The sequence below is a fragment of the Microdochium trichocladiopsis genome (assembly GCF_020744255.1).
Source record: "Microdochium trichocladiopsis strain MPI-CAGE-CH-0230 chromosome Unknown B0I36scaffold_8, whole genome shotgun sequence".
Lineage (NCBI taxonomy): Eukaryota > Fungi > Ascomycota > Sordariomycetes > Xylariales > Microdochiaceae > Microdochium > Microdochium trichocladiopsis.
Window position 1 is genome coordinate 583,563 of NW_025763551.1, and position 21,642 is coordinate 605,204.

The 21,642-nt window shown below is 56.1% G+C and overlaps 7 protein-coding genes across 7 annotated transcripts; 5 read left to right on the forward strand and 2 right to left on the reverse strand.

The window, feature by feature from the left end:
• Window positions 1-222: 222 nt before the first annotated feature.
• B0I36DRAFT_293543 (family 2 glycosyltransferase) lies at window positions 223-3,717 on the reverse strand. The gene is made up of 3 exons (XM_046151801.1): window positions 3,352-3,717; window positions 727-3,279; window positions 223-661 (listed from the first exon to the last, which is right to left on the reverse strand). Exons 1-3 carry the CDS (start codon window positions 3,421-3,423, stop codon window positions 524-526), a joined length of 2,763 nt encoding a protein of 920 aa, XP_046009066.1. The 5' UTR covers window positions 3,424-3,717; the 3' UTR covers window positions 223-523.
• A 265-nt stretch (window positions 3,718-3,982) lies between these two features.
• On the forward strand, window positions 3,983-4,326 carry B0I36DRAFT_329268 (uncharacterized protein). Its single transcript, XM_046154700.1, has one exon. The coding sequence runs from the start codon at window positions 4,054-4,056 to the stop codon at window positions 4,282-4,284; it is 231 nt and encodes a 76-aa protein (XP_046009067.1). The 5' UTR covers window positions 3,983-4,053; the 3' UTR covers window positions 4,285-4,326.
• Window positions 4,327-11,398: 7,072 nt separating this feature from the next.
• On the forward strand, window positions 11,399-11,995 carry B0I36DRAFT_351806 (uncharacterized protein; the record flags this gene model as incomplete). Its single annotated transcript, XM_046157046.1, has 1 exon — window positions 11,399-11,995. The coding sequence occupies one exon, from the start codon at window positions 11,399-11,401 to the stop codon at window positions 11,993-11,995; it is 597 nt and encodes a 198-aa protein (XP_046009068.1).
• A 174-nt stretch (window positions 11,996-12,169) lies between these two features.
• Window positions 12,170-13,865, forward strand: B0I36DRAFT_149882 (uncharacterized protein). The gene is made up of 2 exons (XM_046148495.1): window positions 12,170-12,368; window positions 12,431-13,865. Exons 1-2 carry the CDS (start codon window positions 12,338-12,340, stop codon window positions 13,675-13,677), a joined length of 1,278 nt encoding a protein of 425 aa, XP_046009069.1. The 5' UTR covers window positions 12,170-12,337; the 3' UTR covers window positions 13,678-13,865.
• Window positions 13,866-16,833: 2,968 nt separating this feature from the next.
• Window positions 16,834-17,338, forward strand: B0I36DRAFT_329277 (uncharacterized protein; the record flags this gene model as incomplete). Its single annotated transcript, XM_046154701.1, has 1 exon — window positions 16,834-17,338. One exon carries the CDS (start codon window positions 16,837-16,839, stop codon window positions 17,287-17,289), a length of 453 nt encoding a protein of 150 aa, XP_046009070.1. The 3' UTR covers window positions 17,290-17,338.
• A 701-nt stretch (window positions 17,339-18,039) lies between these two features.
• On the forward strand, window positions 18,040-19,137 carry B0I36DRAFT_365510 (HAD-like domain-containing protein; the record flags this gene model as incomplete). Its single annotated transcript, XM_046159149.1, has 1 exon — window positions 18,040-19,137. The coding sequence occupies one exon, from the start codon at window positions 18,040-18,042 to the stop codon at window positions 19,135-19,137; it is 1,098 nt and encodes a 365-aa protein (XP_046009071.1).
• Window positions 19,138-20,705: 1,568 nt separating this feature from the next.
• Window positions 20,706-21,579, reverse strand: B0I36DRAFT_149907 (uncharacterized protein). Its single transcript, XM_046148496.1, has one exon. It carries the CDS (start codon window positions 21,539-21,541, stop codon window positions 21,041-21,043), a length of 501 nt encoding a protein of 166 aa, XP_046009072.1. The 5' UTR covers window positions 21,542-21,579; the 3' UTR covers window positions 20,706-21,040.
• Window positions 21,580-21,642: the final 63 nt, after the last annotated feature.

Below are 21,642 nucleotides of genomic sequence, written 5' to 3' on the forward strand. Positions count from 1 at the left end.
ATACCACTTATCCCTTCGCCAAATCTGAGGCCGTACCCGAGGTCCAGAGGTTCAGAGGTTCAGAGATTCAGAGGTTCAGAGGTTCAAAGCTTCAGAGGTTCAGAGGTCCAATTGGCGTCCTTCCTTCGGAACGGCACCACATTGCGCAGAGTAGCTTGGCACTCCTGCTTTCAAAGGAGAATCAAGCATCAGGGCTACACGACACGGGGAGCTTTTCATGATCAAAAGGTAAAATTATGTGATTGGTATCTTGCATCTCAAGATTCTCAACCCCAGAGCCTCCAAGCCGTGACGGGACTCAATCCTCGTCGCGGCAAGCTCTTGGTTGACAACTTTTTGTTCACCACTGAATGACAATTTCTCGCTCGCCCCAATGTCCGGCCAAAGCACGCGGCAAGCCCCTTCTATCCTGCACACAATACACAAAATCGGGCCCGCACTATGCTCTCCAAGGCAAAATCTGCCTGCACACACTATGCCAAATTCTATCTGCTGCCGGTATGCATCGGCTCGTGTAGTCACTTTACCGCCGCGCGAAGCAGCAGAGGATACCAGTCCTGCCCAAGAACCACAGGAAACCGATGAAACGGATGACGGAGAGAATAGAGGTGGCGATAAGGAGAGTCTTGAAAAAGCCGGCAGTGCGTTCGGTAGTGTTACCCTGTAAAGAGGAAATTTGTCAGTAGACTCTTCAGGATGGGTAGGCTGAAGAAGGAAGAGACTTACACCAATGCCGAGGGTCGTCAGACTGTCGCTAGTAACACCCACAATGAGTGCGGTGTTGGAAAAGAGCCAGGCGATAACCAGAGACGTTCTGAAAGACTTGTAGGAGTCTTCGAGATCCTTAACCTCGGGCTCCTCAACCTCCTTGAAAGGCGCAAGAGCACGCTTGACGGTCTGCTCGAACTGGCTGTCGATATCCTCCTGGGGCTTGTCGACTTCCTCAATAGCGACGTCGCCGCCTCCCTTGTCCTTGACAACCTGAGCAGATGGCAGTGCGTCCACTTTGTCCGAACCCTTGGTACCCCACGAGACATCGTGCCAGTTGTTGAACGCATAGACCATGAGAACGTTGATGTACGTCGACATGAGGATCAAGTAGTAAGGGAACGAGTGGAACATGTGCCACGGGTCAAGGTACATGAACGAGGCCAGGTAGTAGAGACCGAAAGTGGAAAAGAGCGCCAGCAAGATGAGGGCGACTTCGGACTGGCCTGAGAAGATATTCTTGATGTTGTCCCCAAATGTGCCCTGGAATGCGTCGGACGGTGACAGCGCGGCAATGACCAGATAGAACGAGAGGCAGAGGATGTAGAGCTGGACGAAACCGAAGTAGAAGAAGGACGCAATGTACTGCCACTTGGAACCCTTGGGTCTGTTGCCGAGCGCAAGAATGAACTGCATGATGACAAAGGCAAGATACAGGTACTGCAGCACCATGTTGATGATGGGCGTGGCAGTGTCTCCGAAGGGCCAGCCGTGCCTTTCTGACGTGTTGGGGCCGGCAGGTGTAGGCGTACCGACCAGGTTCATGATGACGGTGGTGGTAAGGTAGTATGAAGCCAGAGAGAACCAGGTGAAGACGACATTGGCAATGTTGTAGAGAAGCTGGATGTGGAAGAAGAACATGCGGATGATGTTGTGGCCGCTCTTGTACATGCGGCTAAAGTGCATCAGCGAGTAGATGGAGGCTGCAAAGGAACCGTTCAGCCAGCGACGACGCTGACCAATGAATTCGGGAGCACCCTCGGGTACATCGGTCTCGGCCTTGGAAGCCTTGATGTAGCTCAGATGCCACTTGGAGCCAGCCTTGGCGACCAGCTCGAAACAGAGAATACGATCCTCGGCCAAGAACATGTTCTTCTTGAAAATGTTCATGCCCTCGATACCCTTCTTGCCGAGAATCTTGGACAGCGTGTGATCGCCGTGGAAGTACTGCTCCAGAGGGCGACCCATGATGGCACGGAAACGGTAGGCCGAGAAAGCACCGGGCAACACAGAGACGTAGCCGAAGGCACTCTCCAGGGGCTTGTCGAGAATGTTGGAGATCTTGTACTCAAAGTTCTGAATGGCGACGAGCGGGTTGATGAGCTTTCGGCCCCCCTTGCCTAACATTGCATGAATCTCACCACAAGCACCGCCAAGGTCCTTGTCGTTGTAGAAGCCCTCCCACAGAGCAAGAAGCGATTTGGGACCGGGCTTGGTTCCCGCGTCGAGCAGAATGCAGACCTCGGGGTTGAGGATGCGGCCGAAGGCATTGAACAGCCAGCGGTGAGAGTTGATCTTCTTGGTGTTCTTTTGCTTCAGACAGAAGATCATCTGCACAGGTGGCAGGGTCTGAGGACCATCGTCGGTGGGCCGAATGAGCTGCTGACTGGGTGTGACTGAGAGCTGGGTCGTGTACTCGAAAATGTGGGCAACTGTCTCCTTGCCGTTGACGTCCTTCTTGACAACACCGTCCTGGAAGACACCCACGGTTGCGAGAACATCCAGGGTCTCCTTGTCCGCCTTGTCGATACCGTCAAAGACGAAGCAGACGACAATCTTCTGCCAGGCCGGGCCGCCCTTGTTCCAGAAAGTGGATTTCTTGAGGTTGACAATCTCCCGAATGTTCTGCATGACGCCGTGCAGGGTACGGGCCATCAGGACCTTGTCCTCGTTGTAGTAGGTAATGGCAATGAGCAGCTCAGTGTGTCTGTTATACATTCTAGGGCGCAAATCGTAACCGTTCTTCAGCGTGAAGTCGTTAGGGTCACAAGTGGCGGCCGTGTAACGCATAGTGGTGAACTCGCCAGTGCCGGACTCTTGGTCACGGTACTGGGGCTGCACGGCGTTGCGGATGGCACTCGGCACGGGGTAGTCAATACTCAGGACGGAGCCCTGCACAAGCTTGACCTTTCTGGTCTTGTAACGCTTGATGCCGCCAGGAGCCACTCTCTGCGTCTGCTGACGGCGGAGCCAGCCCTCTTCGGCATCGACTGTCGAGGCAACTGTGGACGCGGGCCTGCCGTATCCGAAGCCGGTCTCCTCGAGAGAGCCACCACCCTGGTAGCCGTTGTTGTAGCCGCTCGAGTAGCCACCCTCGCCATAGTCACCGCCATATTGGGGTGCCGTGGTTGTCTGCTGTGGATTCGGGGTCGAGTATGACTCTGTTAGGCTGTAGGCCGAGACAGGCCGGTCTGGGGGGTTGTGGACAGCACCGAGCCGGTCCTGGTCGTAGGGCTGGTTGTGGCCGAGGAGATGGCGAGACGTCTCATCCTCGTACTCGTTCTGAGGGTACTGCAAGGTGGGCAAACGATGGCATTAGTGAAATGTCCCCGTGGAGGCCAGTAAGGGGGAATTAGCATATACCGAGCTTCCAGGAGGCATATCCTGGAGACGATGGCCCTCGTACTCGTTGTTCTGGCCGCCGTTGTACGCCATGGTGTCGACAACAGGGCGTCCCTGGAACTCTGGCTGAGGGAAGGTGGACGACAGCAGCCCGAATCGAGAGCACTTCTGGTGTGGAGATGAAAGAGCGGAGAGGGGGACTGTCTGGGACGGGGGGATGGACGAGGAAGGAAAGGAGATGTAGATGAGATGGAAGATGAGGAATGGCGGGAGGCACTAGAGGAAGAGTGGCCGGCAAGAGGAAGAAGAGGCAAGCAGGCGTGGCCGCAGGATGGATGGGCACGGCGGCGTGCGTCGTAATGGCTGGCTGGGGACAGCTCTTTGCACAGCAGCAAAGGGTGGTCCAGGGGTTTTCGCTGTGGCGGAGAGGCAGCCGCAGCAGCACTGGGGAACGGGCAACCACCACCACCACCACCAAAGGAACTAGCGCGAGGCGGCTGGGTGCTGGTCGCTGACGGGCACTGACTTGGCTCACAGAGGCAGCCCCACAGTGAGCAACGACGGGATCGTCCAGGGGGAGAGGGGCACGCAGCGCCCTCTTGCCCGGCGACTGTGCGTTTGCTTGGCTACGCGTAATTGTGCGATGAATTGGCGAGGGAGAATCTTTTTTTTCTTGTTCAGGTATTCCTTGCCTGGCGTCGCGGGAGGCGCCGATGGCTCGTGATGGCTCGCTGGCTCGCTCGCAAATGCCTACCCTTATGGCCACCCATCTATACCATGTGTGACGTATCCGTCGTGGCCAAGGGTCTGTCTGTCAGCGTGCTGCTTTGTGCGGCACACAAGAAACTGGCAGCGCAGAAGCAGCGCACGTGTTTGCTCTCGAGTACCCTGAGGGCTCCCTCGACCTTCCAAACATCTGCTGAGAGCATTCCCGACACCGACACCGGCTCTTGACATCTACAAAGCCCATCTGGGAGAGCTGCGCGTGCCACCCCGTTGTGCAACGTCGTGATGCCGCCAAGAAGGGGGCAGGCCCATCCATGCACGCCGCCTGCGAAAAAGTTGGTCCGTGGGTGACGCAACACGAATTGGTGTGCAGACCCGCACTGTCTCTGCTCAGCCATTCATGCCCCAGGCACCAAGGCAGGATCGCCGTTCGTATTTGGTGGAGACACTGTCCTGCACGGTGCATAGCGGAGCCCCTCCCTCCTCCCTCGAGGCCCTCAATCCGCAACATGAAACATCCAGTCTGCACACCACCTCAGCCAACCACATGTGCGCTACACCTCGCCGTCATCGTGTGTGGGCAGGCAGGATTGAGATGGACATCAGATTCATGCCTTCAGCTCAGAGTACCCGCCCGCCACAGCTCCCGCCCTGCCCGACACCAGCCGTGTGTCGCCTTTGCATACGGGCGCCAGTCGATCGTCCAGCGTGGCTGACAACCTGACGTCTCTTCAGCCGCGCGACTAATAGTAAACCCAGCCCGGCCCAACTGCATGCATGCATGCAACGGGATCGTGCTGTGCGTGTGCTCTGCCGAATGGTCGGGGAACCTTCATGCGACCAGCCCATTGAGACATCACGCGTGCTACCCAGGCCGACCATCCACCAGTCTGTTTCTCGCAAGTGGCAGAAATGGGCGAGCCGTGTGGTACGCCCAAGCACGACGTCACAGGGTAGCATCGGCAACCAAGAAATTCGGCAGTGGCAGACACCACAAAGGGCGGCATCACCTGGACTTCGCGCCTCCCGGCTCACACGACGACTAGACTACAGTACAGTACGTCGGCAATGTCTCAGTAAAGACCCCTCCCCGCTGTTCAGCACTAGCCCTGCCGGGCAAAGCCAACGTTCGCGGCAGTTGGCATGCTCGTCCCACTCGAGCCCAGCCTTGTGCCAGAGAAGCCCAGTCTTCTGGGTTTGCAACACCATTGTGTGGGGGCTTCAAGCATCAAGTCGGGGCCAGGCATTGTACAATATGGCCCACTCTGGTCAGTGTGGCTGGTGCGTAAAGGTGCACAGTGAAATCTAAGCCGACTCTCCACTTGCCTTTTCGACACTGTCGAAATGCGGTGTATCTAGGCGACTGGACGGCGCCAGGTCGGTTCAAAGACAATCAATTGCCTGGCATGAGTTAGCACTCTGGGGTGGTCATGCACGATCCGAGCCTCACTGGCCCGGCCATTGCGAGGGCTTGAGCGATGGGGAAAGGGGTTCGGCGTCGCCAGTGCAGCATTCGTCGGATCGATCTTGACTGCTCTTGCTCTTCATTGTCTGATGGGTCCCCCTAGTTTCGCACCTGGGCCTGTTTCACACTTAATCCAAACAATACCTGGCAGCCTCTTGGACACGCTTTGACGCCAGACCCGTGTCTATGTGGCCGCAATAGCGTTTCCGGGTCAAGGCGACAACGTGCACACACCGAACAGCCACCTGCATACAAGCAGATGTAGAAGTTGCAACCGTTGACAAAGCTGACGGACGGGTCTGTGAGGACTCAGTGTGAGACCAGGCTCCACTGCATCAGGGAGTAGTGCGCCCATCCCATGCCAGCGGCACCAGGACGGAACCACACCAGACCCCTGACTGGATCCCCACGCTGCCAATGAGTGAGGCAATGTACGGCCTGCGAAGAAACAAAGATCCGCCAAGGACAGGCCCGCCCTAAGAGCGGACGATTCGCTGATTGCGTATCCTAATCTGGCAATTCATATTATTTTCCTCTCAAACGTGTCCATCACTGCTGGGCAATTTCGAACTCGACTGCGGACGCCAGACACTGCATTTCCGTGTCCCATCCCTGGTTGTTGGTCTAAAAATAACCTGGCTGCGTACACGCAAGAGCTAAATTTAAGTGCTGGTTTGGTGGAGACAGTCCTCGTTTTGTACATGGCAAGTGGGTTCACGAGGTTAGTGGAGGATGGCAGTGCAGAGCCAGCAACAATACGAATAAAAGCCACATCAAACTGCGAGCGATTCCACATGCCGTCCGCGTGGCAAGGTCGCGCACTTCGTCGGCCGCTTTCGAATATTGCCACGCGGAACCCAAAACATGGACACGGCGCGGAATGGGGGCCTCGTGGCTGTGAGAAGGCATCTCCCTGCATAGTTTGCAGCTGACTGCGATGCCTGGGTACATGTGACGTTGTCCACGCGCGCACTTGATGGACGAGTGAGCTGTGCACAAACATCACCACCATTCATCAGCTGAATGTGCGGAGGGTATACGCCTTGTTGCGTCGGGCCTCAGCCTTCGAGTCCTACAGGTGCGAAAAGTCCCGCGGAATTCGGCGGCTGGCCACGTCAATAGCACGCCAAACCTAGTACGAAGTCAAAAATTGGGGGCTATTCCAGCATGACCATTCAACTTTTTGTGCAGGTGCCAGTCACATCGTGGCCTGGCATCTCTCATTGTAGACTATCTATATACGCTGGGAGGTAGCTAAGTGGTGCCTTGAAAATATTCGGAGTGGCCGTTGTACGAATAGCTTGGCACTATCAATCAACACATTGGTAGTATCACGGGAAGCCGCCGTTGGACATATGCTATGTGTGGCGACTACCCTCCCGTTCAAGATCAACACGGAATATTTCAGCGAATGCCACGACTCCCACGCGAGGCGAGGTTCAGAATAACGCAATATGAGTTCTTGACACTCCATACATCCCTCTCGATAAACGATGCCCTCGTGACTCTGTTGCGTGTTTATGTCTTCCCTGAGACATCACAATAGCGGCTCCTGGCAGACTGATCTGATTGTAACAAGACCTATTCAAGGAGAGAGGGGAAATGGCAGAGGGCTAATCCGGATGAAAATGAGAAGGCCCCTTGACAAGGTCTATATGTGGCCGCCAAGACAGCAAGCTAGACTCATGCTGCCAACTTGAACGCAGCTCTTAGACGGATTCAAGATCCATTTCTATATTCCTCGATATACCACAAGGGGAAAGGGCTCCCAGGGTTATTCTCAAGGATCATGTTTGAACCCTTTCGTGGCAGATGGATCTTCTTGTAAACCCCCGATTCACGCTGGCCACCGACGTCATCGTCGTCCTAGTAGATGCACAAGGGGGGTTCTGAGGACTCGATTCTACTAAATATTACCAAAAGCGCCTACCACTTCTTCCTTGCCTTCACACTATCTCATATGTGATGCTCACAACGCCTGAGGACGGAGGCCTAGTTATGTTGACTACTGGGTCGAAGAAGATGTAAAGCTAGAACATGATTGCAAAGCGGCGAGACCTGAGGCACGCTAACCATAGATCACTGTTGATATGGCATGCAATGGGCAAGAATAGACTCTGGAGGTCCCGAAATCCAGACAGAGCAACAGACATCAAACGCACAGAAAGTGTTCTCCGGTGCTCGACTTCAACGATCGGGCAGAGGCACAGACTCGGAGAGCGTTAGGAAGTCTTCAGTGAAAATATTATACCGTTGCCAGCTATGAGGTGCTCACGACATCTGTCAAAAGCCCAAGAGGGGCGATGGAGATCCTCGCCAGCCAGCCTCAGACCGCCACGAGCTGTCATGCTTGCCGTCAACATCGTCGCCACGTGGCGGCTCAACCGCTGTATATGTCTAACATGGTCTTTACGCTTGTCTGGAGATCAATCTGGCCGGCGCACGCTACAACTCTGTGCTGGTCTGCGGAGGCATGAGAGAGCGGTGCGGATGGCAGTGTTGCTGCCTGGCTCTCCGCTTTTGTCTTGCCAGCTCAACTCAGGTCCATGAAAACAAGGTTCTGTGGAGCTACTCATTGGGAGACGAGAAGACCTATACTTCAGCTGCCGCCACGGATTTGATGGTCTACGCCTCCGAGGCACCTAAAAGGTAGAGGCAATCCAGTCCTATGAACAGAAGGACAGGACGGGAGCATCGCGACTGTGCCTCCGTCTACAGCTACTGCAACTGCCACAAAGGTGTCCTCGTAGGACCAGGCTTGCATACCTCTCTTTTCCCTCGTCTGAATGGAGATGGTTGCCACAAGTCAGGCAGCCGTGGAGGCTTGGAATGCAAGAAAACTGCAATGCCGGCTGTCACTGTGAGAACAGCACGGTATGCTGAATTCTGCATATGGGAAATCCGACTAGATCCATTTCGCTGTGGCTTCCCACAGAGAACATGCATATTCGCGGTGATGCTTCTAATCTAACGGCATCCTGTTGAGAAGTTGGATGGGCATCACAATACACGGCTTCTTGAGTGAAATGCTCCCAGGTTTGAAAAACTGTAGCCTGTCCTGTTCGCTTCTGTCAAGGGCCAAGATATCTGCACAGAAGCGTGAGAACCAACTAGAAATGTTAAGGGGTCTCGTCACGAACTGTCCCGACGTGACACAGCAACTTCTGTCTGCCTCGCTCGTGCCGCCGTGAACGGACCCTTGTCTCGAAGAATAGTCTATTTGTGTCGCCCCTCGGCGGCACGAGCCGAAACGTGGTCGCGTGTAGCGCTCCCGATATACGAAAGGGCTCCGACCACGTTCCTGCTGTACCTGAATTTGATACTGTAACAGATGCGTGCCAGCTCCCAGCGTCGCGCCAGAGAAAAATGCCGCGTTGGCACAAAATTCAATGCTCCACTGTCGACATTGCCCTGCACCGATCTTCAAGGTACATGCACACCGAGCTGGATTGACGCCTGCGTATCTGGCGAGAAAAGGCAACTCGCTTCCGGCGGTGTGTCCTCTGGCCAGATTGTGTTTGACTTACAGAGTGGGACCAACGTCAAATGGATATGTGAAGTTGGTTGCTACGCCAAGGACTAGATATCAAACCACTTCACTTTGATGAGGACGGCAAGTGCCGACCATGGCCGTGCTCAGGCGGCATTGCCAATATATTCTTCTCTGCCATTTCCCCTGTTTGCTGTTTCATGCTGCTAGACGAGCTAGACAGAGCATTACCAAAACTTGCAGTACATAGAAGCCAGGCTGTGTCGCCTCGAGTATCGTTCTTTTGGACGGGGACCTGCCCAGGCCGTCTTCACGGTGAAGATGTACTCGCTACTGGGATGGAGATTGACTCACGATTAAGATGCCTGCCTTTTCACCACGAACAATACTTTTGTCTGGTCGAGACAAGTCCCTATCTCCATGGCATGCGTTTCAATTATAGTAATGCGAAAAAGCATTAAAAGAAAAAGGATACCCGTCGTTGTCAGGGCTCTGCAGACCGGTACCGGCAATTATCACTCTGACCGCACCATTTAGAAAAGTAGACGATATATGCTGCGGAAGTCGTGTGACACAACAGCTCATGCTCCGTCAGCAAGCAGCATAGGAAGGATGCCAGGCTGCATGAAGAACAGGCCAACCGGCACTGCACGATGGCTCCGCATGGCTTTCTTTGCAACGTTGCACACCAAAGACGAGCCCGTACACGCGGGCAACTGGTGTGATTTTCGTGCAACCTGTCACAGATACATCGCCTGTCTTCAGTCAAAACTTAAAGGGGAGGTATTCTAGAAGACTTGATCCTGGGCTTGCACGATCGGGGAGAATGGGATCCGAGGTCTCATGTAGAGTAACTTGGTCCATCTTGGAAGATCCGCGGGTTGGTCCTACGCGAGCTTGTCCGAGGGGAGTCTAGCGGCCCGCGGGCTTGTGGGCCACGACTCTTATTCTTCAGCCCTGAACCCTGTGTGAAACATACAGCGTGGCACAAAGAGGGCTCTGGCCACCCGCTGGCCCTGGCATTGAAAGCTTCCGTTGTGTCAAACGTGAACATCGTCATTGCCCAGTTGTTCACAGGTCTCGAGATTTGGCAATGGAGACGAGAAACATCTGCATCGACGCCCGAAGTTGCTTCCATGAAGGCGTAGAGTCTGTGCAGAGGCATGCCACAAGCTGTGCAGACGTGGATTCCAAGGGCCACGCCGACAAGCCAGCAACGGGAGTGCAATGCAAGAGTCATGCACGCCGATCTTTTCTTTTCGTCCTCTTTGTTTCTTTTTCACCACGCACTTTCCACGTTGTCGTGCCAGGAATGAGCAACGTGGCGGGCGTCTGGATCCCCCGATTTCTTGCAGCAAGGACGGAAGACTATTGCCCGGATCTGCGAACCCCCAATCGGAAGTGAAGAGGAGCTGTTGTCGATCCTGAGGTCTGGACCATGCAGGGTTTCACACCAAGATTATTTGCCTTGGCCGGACTTCGGTTGTGTGATTGAGGCCACCCATCGCCAAGCCAAGCCAAGGGGAGTTGTTATCACACCTGCGCGCAGCTGCCGTTCTCGATGCTGGCATGCCACGGTCATGGCGAAAGAATTTGGTGTCGTTTCGGATTGAAAGGTCTGGCAGGCTAGGGGGTTTGGAGACAAGACCGTTATGGTAGCGAGGTTTCGAGTGTCAAGCAGCGACGATCCGCAAACATGGTCCACACAACGAAGCTGGTAGACTTGTTGGCGTCCCCGCAGGCTCTGGTCGCCGATACTCGCATAAGCGCAGGCAGTCCTGCCTGGCCGCGTGTACGCTAGCGCTCACGGGCGTCGGGTTGTCGCCGCCACTACCAAGGCGCAACGCAACGGCGGTGGGCCACAACGCGCAACCGGGACCACCAGCGAGCCGGACAACCTGGCGAGGTCTCTCGGCCGGCCGCAGCAAGCAGGCTCTGGATCAAGCAAGGGACAAGTTGGAGGGATCGTCAGTGGTTGCGGTAACAGGTAGGCTGGCCACCGAGCGAGCGGGGAGGAGGCCACTGTTGGAATCACAGGCCATTGTTTGCTCGATGACCTGCAGACGGTGTCCGGCCATCCACGGTCGACACCTGAGCCACCAGACGAACCATGGCGCCTGGCGCGGCGGCCACCAGGAGAGAGGCCGGGATCAATGGCTCGGCGCGGACAATAGGTACTTTGACCAGGACACGGCGGGCTGGCGTCGTGGTGGTGGCTTCTTCTCATACGTTCCCGCTACAACGGCATGACAAAGGGATGCCCATAAACATATTACTGAGGCGGTCTCTTCAGCTGACAATGGACGGCGCTGCAACGTGGGATTCGGTGGTGGCTCGCGGATTCGTGGATGCTGCGATGTGAGTGGGCGGCGGCGCCAAGTGCGTAAATGAGACAGGCTGAGGTGATCTGGGCGGATGTCCGCCCTCGCTGGGGCTTCAGGGCTTCCCCTGGCGTGCTGGGCTCGTTCATGCCGACGGCAGCCAATGGGCGCCTGCGACCACCCACCAGCGCCAGCCACGCGTCAGGGGTCCCGCTGAAGGCCTGCCCAGGTGGCCACTGCGCCCCACCACATGCGACCCAGGCAGCCTGGGCGCCGGTACCTGAGCAGTTGCGGGTGCCCACACCCACTCACAAGGTATCCCGGAAAGGTTCCTGGAGTGAGTCGGGGCCATCTGGCCGCTGCCCTTCCCTCGCTGCTGTGCGCTCCTCCGCTCGTCCTCCTCATCTCCCTGAAGGTCGCCAGCCCATCGCAGCCGCCTCCGCCCTCCTCCTCCCATCAACCACCACTCTCGCCAGTGTCGGTTGTCAATCGCCCTCTTCAGCCCGCAGCCTCACCGTCCTCTTCGACCGCACGACCGCTTTTGCTCCCGCCTGCTCTCGCGCACCGTCCTCTTCGATCCGGCCCCAATTCGCTCTCGACCTTCGCCTGCACCGGTCTTACTTTCGTTCATTCTTACGCCTCTCACCCACCGTCTCTCGTTGAGCTAGCCTCCAAGTCACTCGTTTCTTCTACTACTTCATCGCCACCGCCGCATCGCAGCGACATCATCATCGTCACTCTCGTCAATTCCCAATTCTCGAACCAGAGGCCAATACTCACGTCGATAAACTTGCTGTTTGTCTGCCTGCGCTTCGACACGGCATCCTCCACCACGGAATCGACTGGATCGGCACCCGTTCACTCCAAATTCGGCCAGTCCGTGACCATTGTCGATCTCGAATTTATTTATCGTGGGCGCTCCGGTGCAGCTACGCCATCCACCGTGACAGAACCAACCAGACTCCCGACCCGTCGTTGCGTTCTCGCCGTGCATCGTGATTCAGAATGACTGCTTTTGGAAACAACGCTCTGTTCGGTAGGTCTCCACCCGCACGCATCTTACAACTCCCTACACACCACTGACTTGATAATCCTTAGACGGCGATGTGACTACATCACTGTACAGTCGGCAAAATGGCTGCGTCAAATGTGACGACGTCGCCCCGGTCTGTCCTGATTGTGGTCCGACAGAGGTGTGCAAGTTTACTGTCCCCTTGAGCTGCAAGGAATGTGCAACGGCCGTCTGCAAGTTCGATCCTACCAAAGTCGGTAGTGGCCAGCAAGGAGGCGGCACCAACACGGGCGCCATCGCTGGTGGAGTCGTTGGTGGGCTTGCTGCCATGGCCATTATAACGTATCTCGTGTGGAGGTTCTGCATCAAGGCCAAGCGTGGCACCGAGGTCGACCAGTGGGTCGACGGCGCCCGTTCAAAAGAAGGCTTCAGCGATGACAGCGCTGATGCGGGAAGGCAGTCGAAGCGGGCGTCGACGCACACGGTGCACTCTATTGCGTCCACGGTCCTCACCCGCGCCTCCAACATTATCCAAATTGCGTATATTCCCGGCGTCACCAACCGCGCAACTCCAACATCGCCTGCTCTTCTCGTTCCTCCTGTACCTCCTATTCCATTGGCACACTCCGATAACGGGAGTGTCAGCTCCCCGTACGACGAGCAGCACTTCTTCATGCCTGGCGATCTTCGCAACTCTACATATTCCGGCATCTCGGCTTTCTCTGATCGGACTTCGTATGCCCGCACTTCGTATGCGCCTCGGTCCAGTGTAGCCTCGACTATCTACGGAAAGAACGCCGTAGTGTCACCCCTGCCTGCGCAGAAGGGTAACTTCCTGAGACCATCAATCGTGAGCGTCAAGTCGCGTGTTGGAGGCTCGGAAAGCGGCGACAGCGTCCCCGCAGTACCTGCTGTAGACTACGACAAGTACGACCGCCCACCACCCTCACCTGCCTTCAGCATCGGCTCGGCATTCTTCAAGAACGCAAGCACTTCGACGGCGACGACAGTCCGACCGCAAATGATCAGTCTAGGCAGCGGTGGACCCAAGACGATCGAGATCAAGTCCAAGGCGTCATCGGCTGCCTCCGTGTCCTCTGGGTCGGAGGATGTTGAGAAGACTGGCCCGAGCGGTGTCACCATTGTCAAGACCTCCCCGCAACAAGATCAGGGTCCGTTCGCCGATCCGTCGCCATCTTACACTGTAAGCCCAACACTCACAGCAGTCGAAGAGGAGGACCGCACATCATCCCGGCGGAACTCGGACCAGAGCAAGACGAGCACGAGGGGACGTAGCCCCTTTGGTGACGAAAACGCCGTCAAGGACAGCTGATTGGGCAACTTAGCCGTTTTTGCACTGAATTCGCTTCTTTCCTGGATATGTTGCTTGGGTTGCACATAGCTACTGCTCATCTCTTTTTTCGTATATACCCCCACCAGAGTTGATCGCTTGCTTCCTGCTGGCATGACTCATGCTCGAAAGGTGTTCTAGGCCCATGGTCTGCCACTATCCACATACTTTATTTATTTCCTTGTTTGCTTTTACCCTACGACAGGTGGCAAATGCGCACGCCCGCCTTTGCCAGGATCGTTTTGTTTCTCTTCCAAGGTTCGGCGTCCTATCTTGGGTCATCATTCCTATCTTGCACTGTGAGGGTCTCCGCCGTCACTCACGGAGGCCTTCTCACAATATGAATGCTACGGGTCGATGAGGACAGTATCTTTATTCTTCTGCCACGATATCGCTTTGTCAACAGCACATGGGGGGCCTGGAACACGGCTGTCGAGAGCCTTGCCATCTACCCTTGATATTTATAGAGACATGGTACAATCTATCAAAAGAGAATATATGCTGTTCAAAAACACGATGCCATGATATGTCGTCGTCTTTGTGTGTGTGTCTGTGTTATCATGCGTCCATCATCTGCTGTCTCGCGGCGGTGCACGCCGGTCGAGAGATGGGGGGGTTTTGATGAATGTGGATGTCGGCTGGTTCTTTCTCATCCCAATACCAGGGCGTATTCTAGCGTACTCGGGACCTCTTTGTCTCTCTCGTCCGCTTTACCTGCCTGCCTATCCACCAGCTCGTTCGCTCGTCCTGTGTTTTATGATATCCTCAACCCGGGAGGCGAAGGAGGAGTGCGCACGAAGAGTCGTCAGTCAGGCTCTGCCTCTCTCTCTACCTCTCTCTACCTCTCTGCGCAGCTTTCTATCATGATGGGGAGTGGTGATCTGAGAGAGAAATGGAAAGGGAGGGGCGAGCGATGGGTGAGGAGGGGATTTGTCGCGTCCCGTCTCGTTTCCGCCTAGCCGGGATATATGCTGAAATTGACCTCAGGTCTTAAGGAGGGGGGGGGGCGGCCTGTTTTCTTTTGAACGGCAGCCTAATAAAGGTTTTTGAAAAGTTGTGGAAGGTGGTTTGTTATGGATCCTGGTTTCGTTGTCCGATTCTTTTTGGTCTCTTCAATGTGTCGGCCAGTAGTAGGATGGGACTAGTTTAGTGGTTCAACGCAGTTTGGAGGAGGCCACGAGTTTACGCGAATGGTGTTGGGGCTTGTCTGGTTTGACAATGTAGACAGAGTTGGAAAACACACACAGAGACAGAGAGAGAGGGGGGGGGGACGGAGAGACAATGAAGAAGAGAAAGAAGACGATGAGGCGCTTCGTCATCGGCGGCTGTACACGGCCTGTCTCCGCTACACCGGGAAGACGTCTCAGGTGCTCAAGTGCAATGTATACCGAGGTCAAGAGTGAATTGAAGCTCTGCAATCAGCAACGGACGAGAAGAGTACTCGCAGTTGCTGATTTATAGGCGACAGAGAGCCAGTCTTGGGAATGGGCACGTGGATAAGACAACACGAGGGATGCACTCTAGTACGCACGGCCAGTTGGCAGCAAGGTAAGAATAAATAGGCCAGGACCAGTCGCGTCTCTGTTCACGAGGACACTGTTCTTTCTGTGCAAGTTGCCATCTAGTACTGTCCGATGGGAGCTGAACGGTGAAAGTCGAGGGTCAAAAATATAGGCACGGTCCAGCGTGAACATCTTGGACCGAGGGAAATTGAGTGTCCGGTCTCGTTCAAGTCCAGTATCTCCTGGACAACGAGTCCAAGATCATCACGCAGGAGAAAAGAACAGTCATTAGGGGGCTAGCCCGCAAGTCGACGGGGTTGATTGTACAGAATTTCGGCTTGGGAACAGTTGCTTGCTTGGGCTCGAAGTCCTTCTATGACGGTTGTTTTTTCATGTTTGTTCTGCTTTGCAAACGCGGCTGCCAGATTTGGGAGAGACGCTGCTGATATCTAAGACACGTGCCTGGTTTGCTGTCAAGATTTTGGAAGTTTAGCAGTCGGGAGACACTATAAACATTACAGAGGGCGAAACCGCATGTCTGAATGCAACACCAGTGCTCAAAGGCAATGTGCTCCTCACAATCTGGCGAAAAATTTGGACCGCATGACTTTTGGCAAAAGGTAGTCACAGCATAGAGACAAATCAGCATTCCAACCGGAACCCGCAAGAACTAATCTACATGACTGTAAGTTGACCACATGTCGACTTTGCAGCCCAATAAAAGTTGTTGATTAATTCTGACTCTCACTTGAGGTAGAGCATGGTTCTTCTGGAATACGTTTTGATCAATTGAGGTCTCTTTTTTTTTTCTTTTCTTTCCAGCGTGACGAGCAGCGTATGTACACAAGCCGAAGAGGTAAGTGTTGATGGACATCAGTTTATTCTTGACTTGGATAGAACCAGGATTACAACAACGAGGAGTGGACATATCCTTGCTTTGCTCAGCAGGTGACGCATAGATTTTGCGCCATGCTCTCTTCTACAGACTTGGTGGTGCTCCTGCGCATGGCGGGCGGCTCACGATGGCTTTGCCTATTACAATAAGCATACGATAAGCATGAGTCCCAATGCAGTATCGCTTGGCCACGCCGAGCTACCTCAGGATTCGCAATTTGACAGGACATGTCAGCCGTGGGTGACATAGGTGTTGCCGTCCCGTCAGGAGATTGGACGTCCCATCCAATCATCCCTGGGGCGTCATCAAAGCAGGATGAGCAATGATGGCAGGAAGTACGCCGGACCTGCTCAATGGAGACGAGGTCAGATGAGGTGAGATGACGGCACGGCCCGTTGGGGCGGTGTGGAGTCTCTGCTGACGCGGGTCGGGCCCGGTATCTGTCTCTCGCTTTCGCTCTCTCTCTCTCTCTCTCTGTGCCAAGTGCATGTGTGCGTGAAGCAAACTTGGGCTATTCTGGTGTGGCTGGGCGGGAGCCGCGGGTGGGACTGGCGTTGTGGATCTCCCATGTGCATGCGATGCATGTGGTCAGCTCTCCCTGACTGCTGCTGCTGCTGCTGCTGCTGCAGGGGTCCTGGTTGGCGTGACGGGAGACTGCAGACGGCAGAGGGCACTAACTATGGATGGATGCAAGAGGCCATCGAGGCGGCTTTGCCCGGAGCCGAAGCAGTGTGCTCGTATCCCATGTGCTTACTAGAACGCGCGTGTTCGGCCTCCATGGCACCTACGTGCGATGGCAGTTGGTCCTCGGCAGAGAAGAAACAAAGGCTGCTTATTCGTGGCAGCCCGTGCCGGGTTCAGTTGGAGGAGGAGCAGGAGGGTGTCGAGAGCCCTGCCAAGCAGTTTGCATCCCACAGCACGGCCAGGGTACTTGTGATTGGGCAGCGGCTATGCTCGGCTATATCGTGTCCCTGCAAGAGCGCTCGTGTGCCCAGCAGCGCGGGACTCGCCGGGAAGACAAGGCAAGACAAGCAAGACAACATCGATGGTGGTGGTGGTGGCCTCGGTGGCGACCAGGTAAGAGATGAGGCTGATGTGGGCTTGCGTGGAACGTTACCGGCTAGGGGGGGGGGGACCCTGACATGCCGCCTTGGGATGCGCTGCAATAGGGACAGGCTTTGGGAGACAAATGCATGAGCTCGAACGGCCAACATGCCATAATGGGCAGTGGAGGAGGAGGAAGAGGCGGAGGGGGGCAGAGATGAGAGCACTGGGGGGAGGGGGGTTTCTACTCTGTACTGTCTAGCCTCTGGTGACTGCTCTGCAAAAGTCCGAATCCAACGACGCCGCAAAAGCAGCCACGCAGTCATCCATGCGACCGGGTTCTATTTCCATATTCCAGTACGACTTGACTGACGGACTGGCTGTAATTACCCCGGATTTCCTGGCCTGGCGGACACCACCACACCACCAACGGCGTGGGCGTGGACGTGCGTGCGTGCGTGTGCGTGCGTGTGCGTGCGGTGTGCGTGGGTCCCGCCCGCCTCCTCGGCCCCCCGGCTCCACAGCTCCGACCCCGACTCCACCTCCACACTCTTTCCCATTGTTGTTGTTGCCGGTCGACGCCTCCAATCCATTCATTCTCCGCCCACCGGTCCAGACTGCAGGCCGCCCGCAACCTCTGCCAGACTCCCACGGCTCAGCCCACCGGCTTGGAAGCGGCCGGAAAGGCGCCGAGAAAAATCACTAATTACAGCACGCAACGAGTCCGTCCCATTCACCACCAGATCCCCCCCACCGCGTCCAATCGCATCGCTGCCATCCCTCCCCGCGGCTTGCTCAGCCCTGCACGCCTTCTCCACGCCGGTCTGCCAGGCCCAAGGCCAAGGTCAAGCCAACTCTCTCCCTCTCTATACCCGTGGTCCCTTTTGTGATATCCGTCGCCAGATGCCGTCCCCGTCCGACAGTGCCGCAGGGGCGGCTCCACAAGCACCAGCAGGGTTGTCCCAGGTCCGGGCCCTGACCTTTGACGTCTTCGGCACAGTCGTCGACTGGCGAACCACCGTGGTCCGCGAGCTCACCCAGGCGGCTCGGGACAAACTAGCCACTCTCAGCAGCAGCAGCAGCAGTGCCGGCACAGTAGCAGCAGCAACAGCAGCAACAGCAGCAACAATAATACCAGATGGCGGCTCCAGCGGCGGCAGGTACAAATCCCGCCTCGAGGCCCTGACGGACCAGGACTGGGCGGCCTTCGCCCAGGAGTGGCGCAACAGCTACGGCGTCTTCACGCGGTCCTTTGTCCCCGGCGTCACGCCCTGGAAGGACATTGATGCCCACCATCGCGACAGTCTCGTCGAGCTGCTCGTCGCGTGGGGTCTGGGTGGCGACGGTGACGATGACGACGATGACGACAAGAACAACAGCACGTCCGCCGGCACCCCAGCAGCATCAACAGTCTATACCTCGGCAGAGCTCGAGCACTTGAGCAGAGTGTGGCACCGCCTGGACCCGTGGCCGGACTCGGCCGCGGGTCTACACGCGCTCGGCGGCGGCTTCATCACGGCCACCCTGTCCAACGGCACCCGGGAGCTACTCCAGGACCTCGACGCCCACGGCGGCCTCGGGTTCCGGGAGATCATCTCCACGGCGGACTTTGGCGCGTACAAGCCCCATCCGTCGACGTATCTCGGAGCTGTGAAGAAGCTCGTCGGCAGTGGTGGTGGTGGTGGTGTTGCGAAGGGAGAAGAAGAAGAAGGCAAAGGAGAAGGAGGTGACAGGGGAGATCCGGGCCAGGTCGCCATGGTCGCGGCGCATCTGGGCGACCTGGCCGCCGCGCGGTCGCACGGCCTGCGCACGATATACGTCGAGCGCCCGCGCGAGGAGGCGTGGGCCGCCGGCGAAGAGCGCTATCAGGATGCCAGGCGCTGGGTCGACATCTGGGTCGCCGAGGGCGAGGGCGGATTTCTCGAGGTGGCGAGACGGCTGGGCGTTCCTGTCTCGTCCGCTGTTGTTGCTGCTGCTGCTGCCGGTCCGTCGCCCTCTTGATCCTTGAAGGACCACTCACTATCCATAGTCTTTCTTTTATTCAGTTGATGGGGTTCATTATCGGAGTGGTTTCGGTAGAATTCGCATGGGAAGGCCGCCGCTGTCCGGCGAGAAAAGACGGCTTGCACATTCTCAGAATGGGCTGATCGATGCAAGGACAGAGCCTGGAGAGCTCACCGAGGCAAGACTCTAGGTCTGGGGCAATTCATGAATAATACAGGACCGCCCATCAACTGTATACAGATCATTGTCCATTATTCGCAGGGGGGGGGGCATAATAAGATTCCACGGAATGACTGGACCTGGGGCCAATTCATTCGTGGGCTCCAAGCTCGGCACGGCAGGGAGACGGCAAATCTTGCCATGCCATGCCAGTACATTTGACGTCGCCAAGGTGACGATCGCCCCCCACCCCTTCCCCGTCAGAGAGAGTTACGGGTAGAAGAAGAATCTAATGGCGTCAAGTTTCCCGAGTACCCTCATGGCATGGGCCGCCCCGGGGACTCCGAGGTGTTGGTCCTTTGTTGTTTGCAGTAGGAAAACGGCGATACTTCCCGTTAGCGCTTTCCTAAATGTTACCCGGAGAGCAATTTAACAACCAGCTGGCCGAGCAAAGCTGAACAATCGCTACGTGAGGATCGCCGCCGTGCCCCACACACAACGATTCGTCTGGCTGTATAGTAAAATGCAGCGATTGGTTCGGGTTCTTTAAAAGGGTCATTCTCACAGCCCGCGTCACAGACTGCGACGTCTTGTTCTCTCCTAAATCTGAGTCTGGATGACTTTGCTCGTTCATAACGGCTATATGGGCTGCGACTCAGGCTTTGTGGCAGGAAGTGGTTGGTAGGGGTCGTCAGTCAAAGGACGTCGACGGCTTACTCAATCCCTATCCGACATGTCGACTGCGCCCGGACGGACATCAAACTCCGCCTGACCTCGCAAAATATATGCACCGGTGGCCACGGGATCGTTGCAGAACCACGTCGGTCGGGGAAAGCGTGATTTTACCGCCGCCAACATCGACCCTAAAAGCCGAAGCTTATTTGGCCCGGTCAGCATCAACATGAAGGGGGTTGCGTTGAGTTGTGCCTCATAGTCGCCACGCACTTGAACGCATCACGGGGGTAAAAGGTGTGCCAGTCGGTCGGGTCAGAGGCCGGGGCGTCGCGTCCTTGGGACCGCGTGTAAGAGGTCTCTGGGGGATATAAAGTTCTGGCACTTCCCAACAATCCATTGCCAAACACTGTGATAGGAGCTATCTGCGTGTTCAGTGCGGTTGACCCAAAAGTGTAAAATGCTTGTTTCCACGCGGAGCACACCTTTGCATTCGTGAGAGCGGCGCGCCACAGCCTATGGGCCCTGCCTGGTTACTTCATGGGGCATCGTCATTCCATTGCCGCTAGCTTTTGCCGTCGCACGTCTGTAAGCTCGCCCTTGTGTGGGCTTGTGCAAAGAAGGGAAGGCGACGCAACACGGGAGCACAGACTTGCGGCGACAAGGAGGAAACGTTATGTGAGGCTAAATGGTTAGCTATGCGTTCTCTCTGGCTCTGTCTGGGATTTCATCCGTAACAAGCCACCCAGTCCTCACAGGAGTCTGGTAGACGGGTTGGGGAGTCGTGACGGTCATTGTCGTCAACACGATGCGCACAATGTTGGTTGGCAGGAAAAGCTATGCCTTGCGAGCAGCAGCTCAAACCTTGTCCGAGCAACAAGGGTGCATCAGTTCTGATCCAACGGCATGCCGCGGGCTGTTGAGAATGTAGATCTCTTAATGGCCGACAGCTGAAAGTTGCAGCAGTGATGATCATCAAGACAAATACTATGGTCGTGCCCAAACCTTGAGAAATGCGCAAGCTGTTGGCGACAAGTACCAAGCGTTTGGCATGCGTGCCTGGCTGTCCCTAGAGTTGCTGGGAGCTGTGGTGATAAGAGAAACAGAGTTTCCCATTCAGACGGTGGCTTTTCGGACCGGAAGATCTTGGGCACTTGATTGCACCACACAGCCTCCAATTTAGGGGCAGCGCTTGCGTTTGCGCACACATTCGCCTCCCTGGAGTCGATCCAGAGGTCCATCTCATCCCGATCAATGCTGCAGGCGCACTGGCAGAGGCTACAGTTGCTCGCTTGCCAAGGGGCGCCAAGCCAGTCCTAGGTTTGCGTTGGCGACGACCGTTGAATGCCACTGGGCGGCGGGAAGCTGGTAAAGGCCACCATGTCAAGCAGCCCAACCACGCCGAGGGGGACCACACGAGAGTGCCTATGTGGGCTTTGTCATCAGACAATTTGGTCGAGATGGAGACAAACAATGGCTGCGGACAAGTGACGACGGGCGAAGCTGCGCCCGCAAATGCAACAATCCAGGAAGCAGGCAGCTCTCGCGAGCTGATAGGTTTCCTCGGCATGATGACTGTGGGGGCAGCGGCTAAGAATTCCAGGGACCCCCAAGACGACGCGAGCACCACAATCCAATGGGAACTGGGCAAGCGCAGCCGGGCCAGCTCTG

Bases quoted from the DNA above. Each gene is read 5' to 3' on its own strand.
- B0I36DRAFT_293543 (XM_046151801.1), bottom strand. From the start codon at position 3,423: ATGGCGTACAACGGCGGCCAGAACAACGAGTACGAGGGCCATCGTCTC. The intron at 3,280-3,351 runs GTATATGCTAAT...CCCACCTTGCAG, and splicing joins ATATGCCTCCTGGAAGCTCG to TACCCTCAGAACGAGTACGA. The intron at 662-726 runs GTAAGTCTCTTC...TCCTCTTTACAG, and splicing joins TGACGACCCTCGGCATTGGT to GGTAACACTACCGAACGCAC.
- B0I36DRAFT_149882 (XM_046148495.1), top strand. From the start codon at position 12,338: ATGACTGCTTTTGGAAACAACGCTCTGTTCG. The intron at 12,369-12,430 runs GTAGGTCTCCAC...GATAATCCTTAG, and splicing joins TGGAAACAACGCTCTGTTCG to ACGGCGATGTGACTACATCA.
- B0I36DRAFT_329268 (XM_046154700.1), top strand. From the start codon at position 4,054: ATGGCTCGCTGGCTCGCTCGCAAATGCCTACCCTTATGGCCACCCATC.
- B0I36DRAFT_149907 (XM_046148496.1), bottom strand. From the start codon at position 21,541: ATGCCGAGGAAACCTATCAGCTCGCGAGAGCTGCCTGCTTCCTGGATT.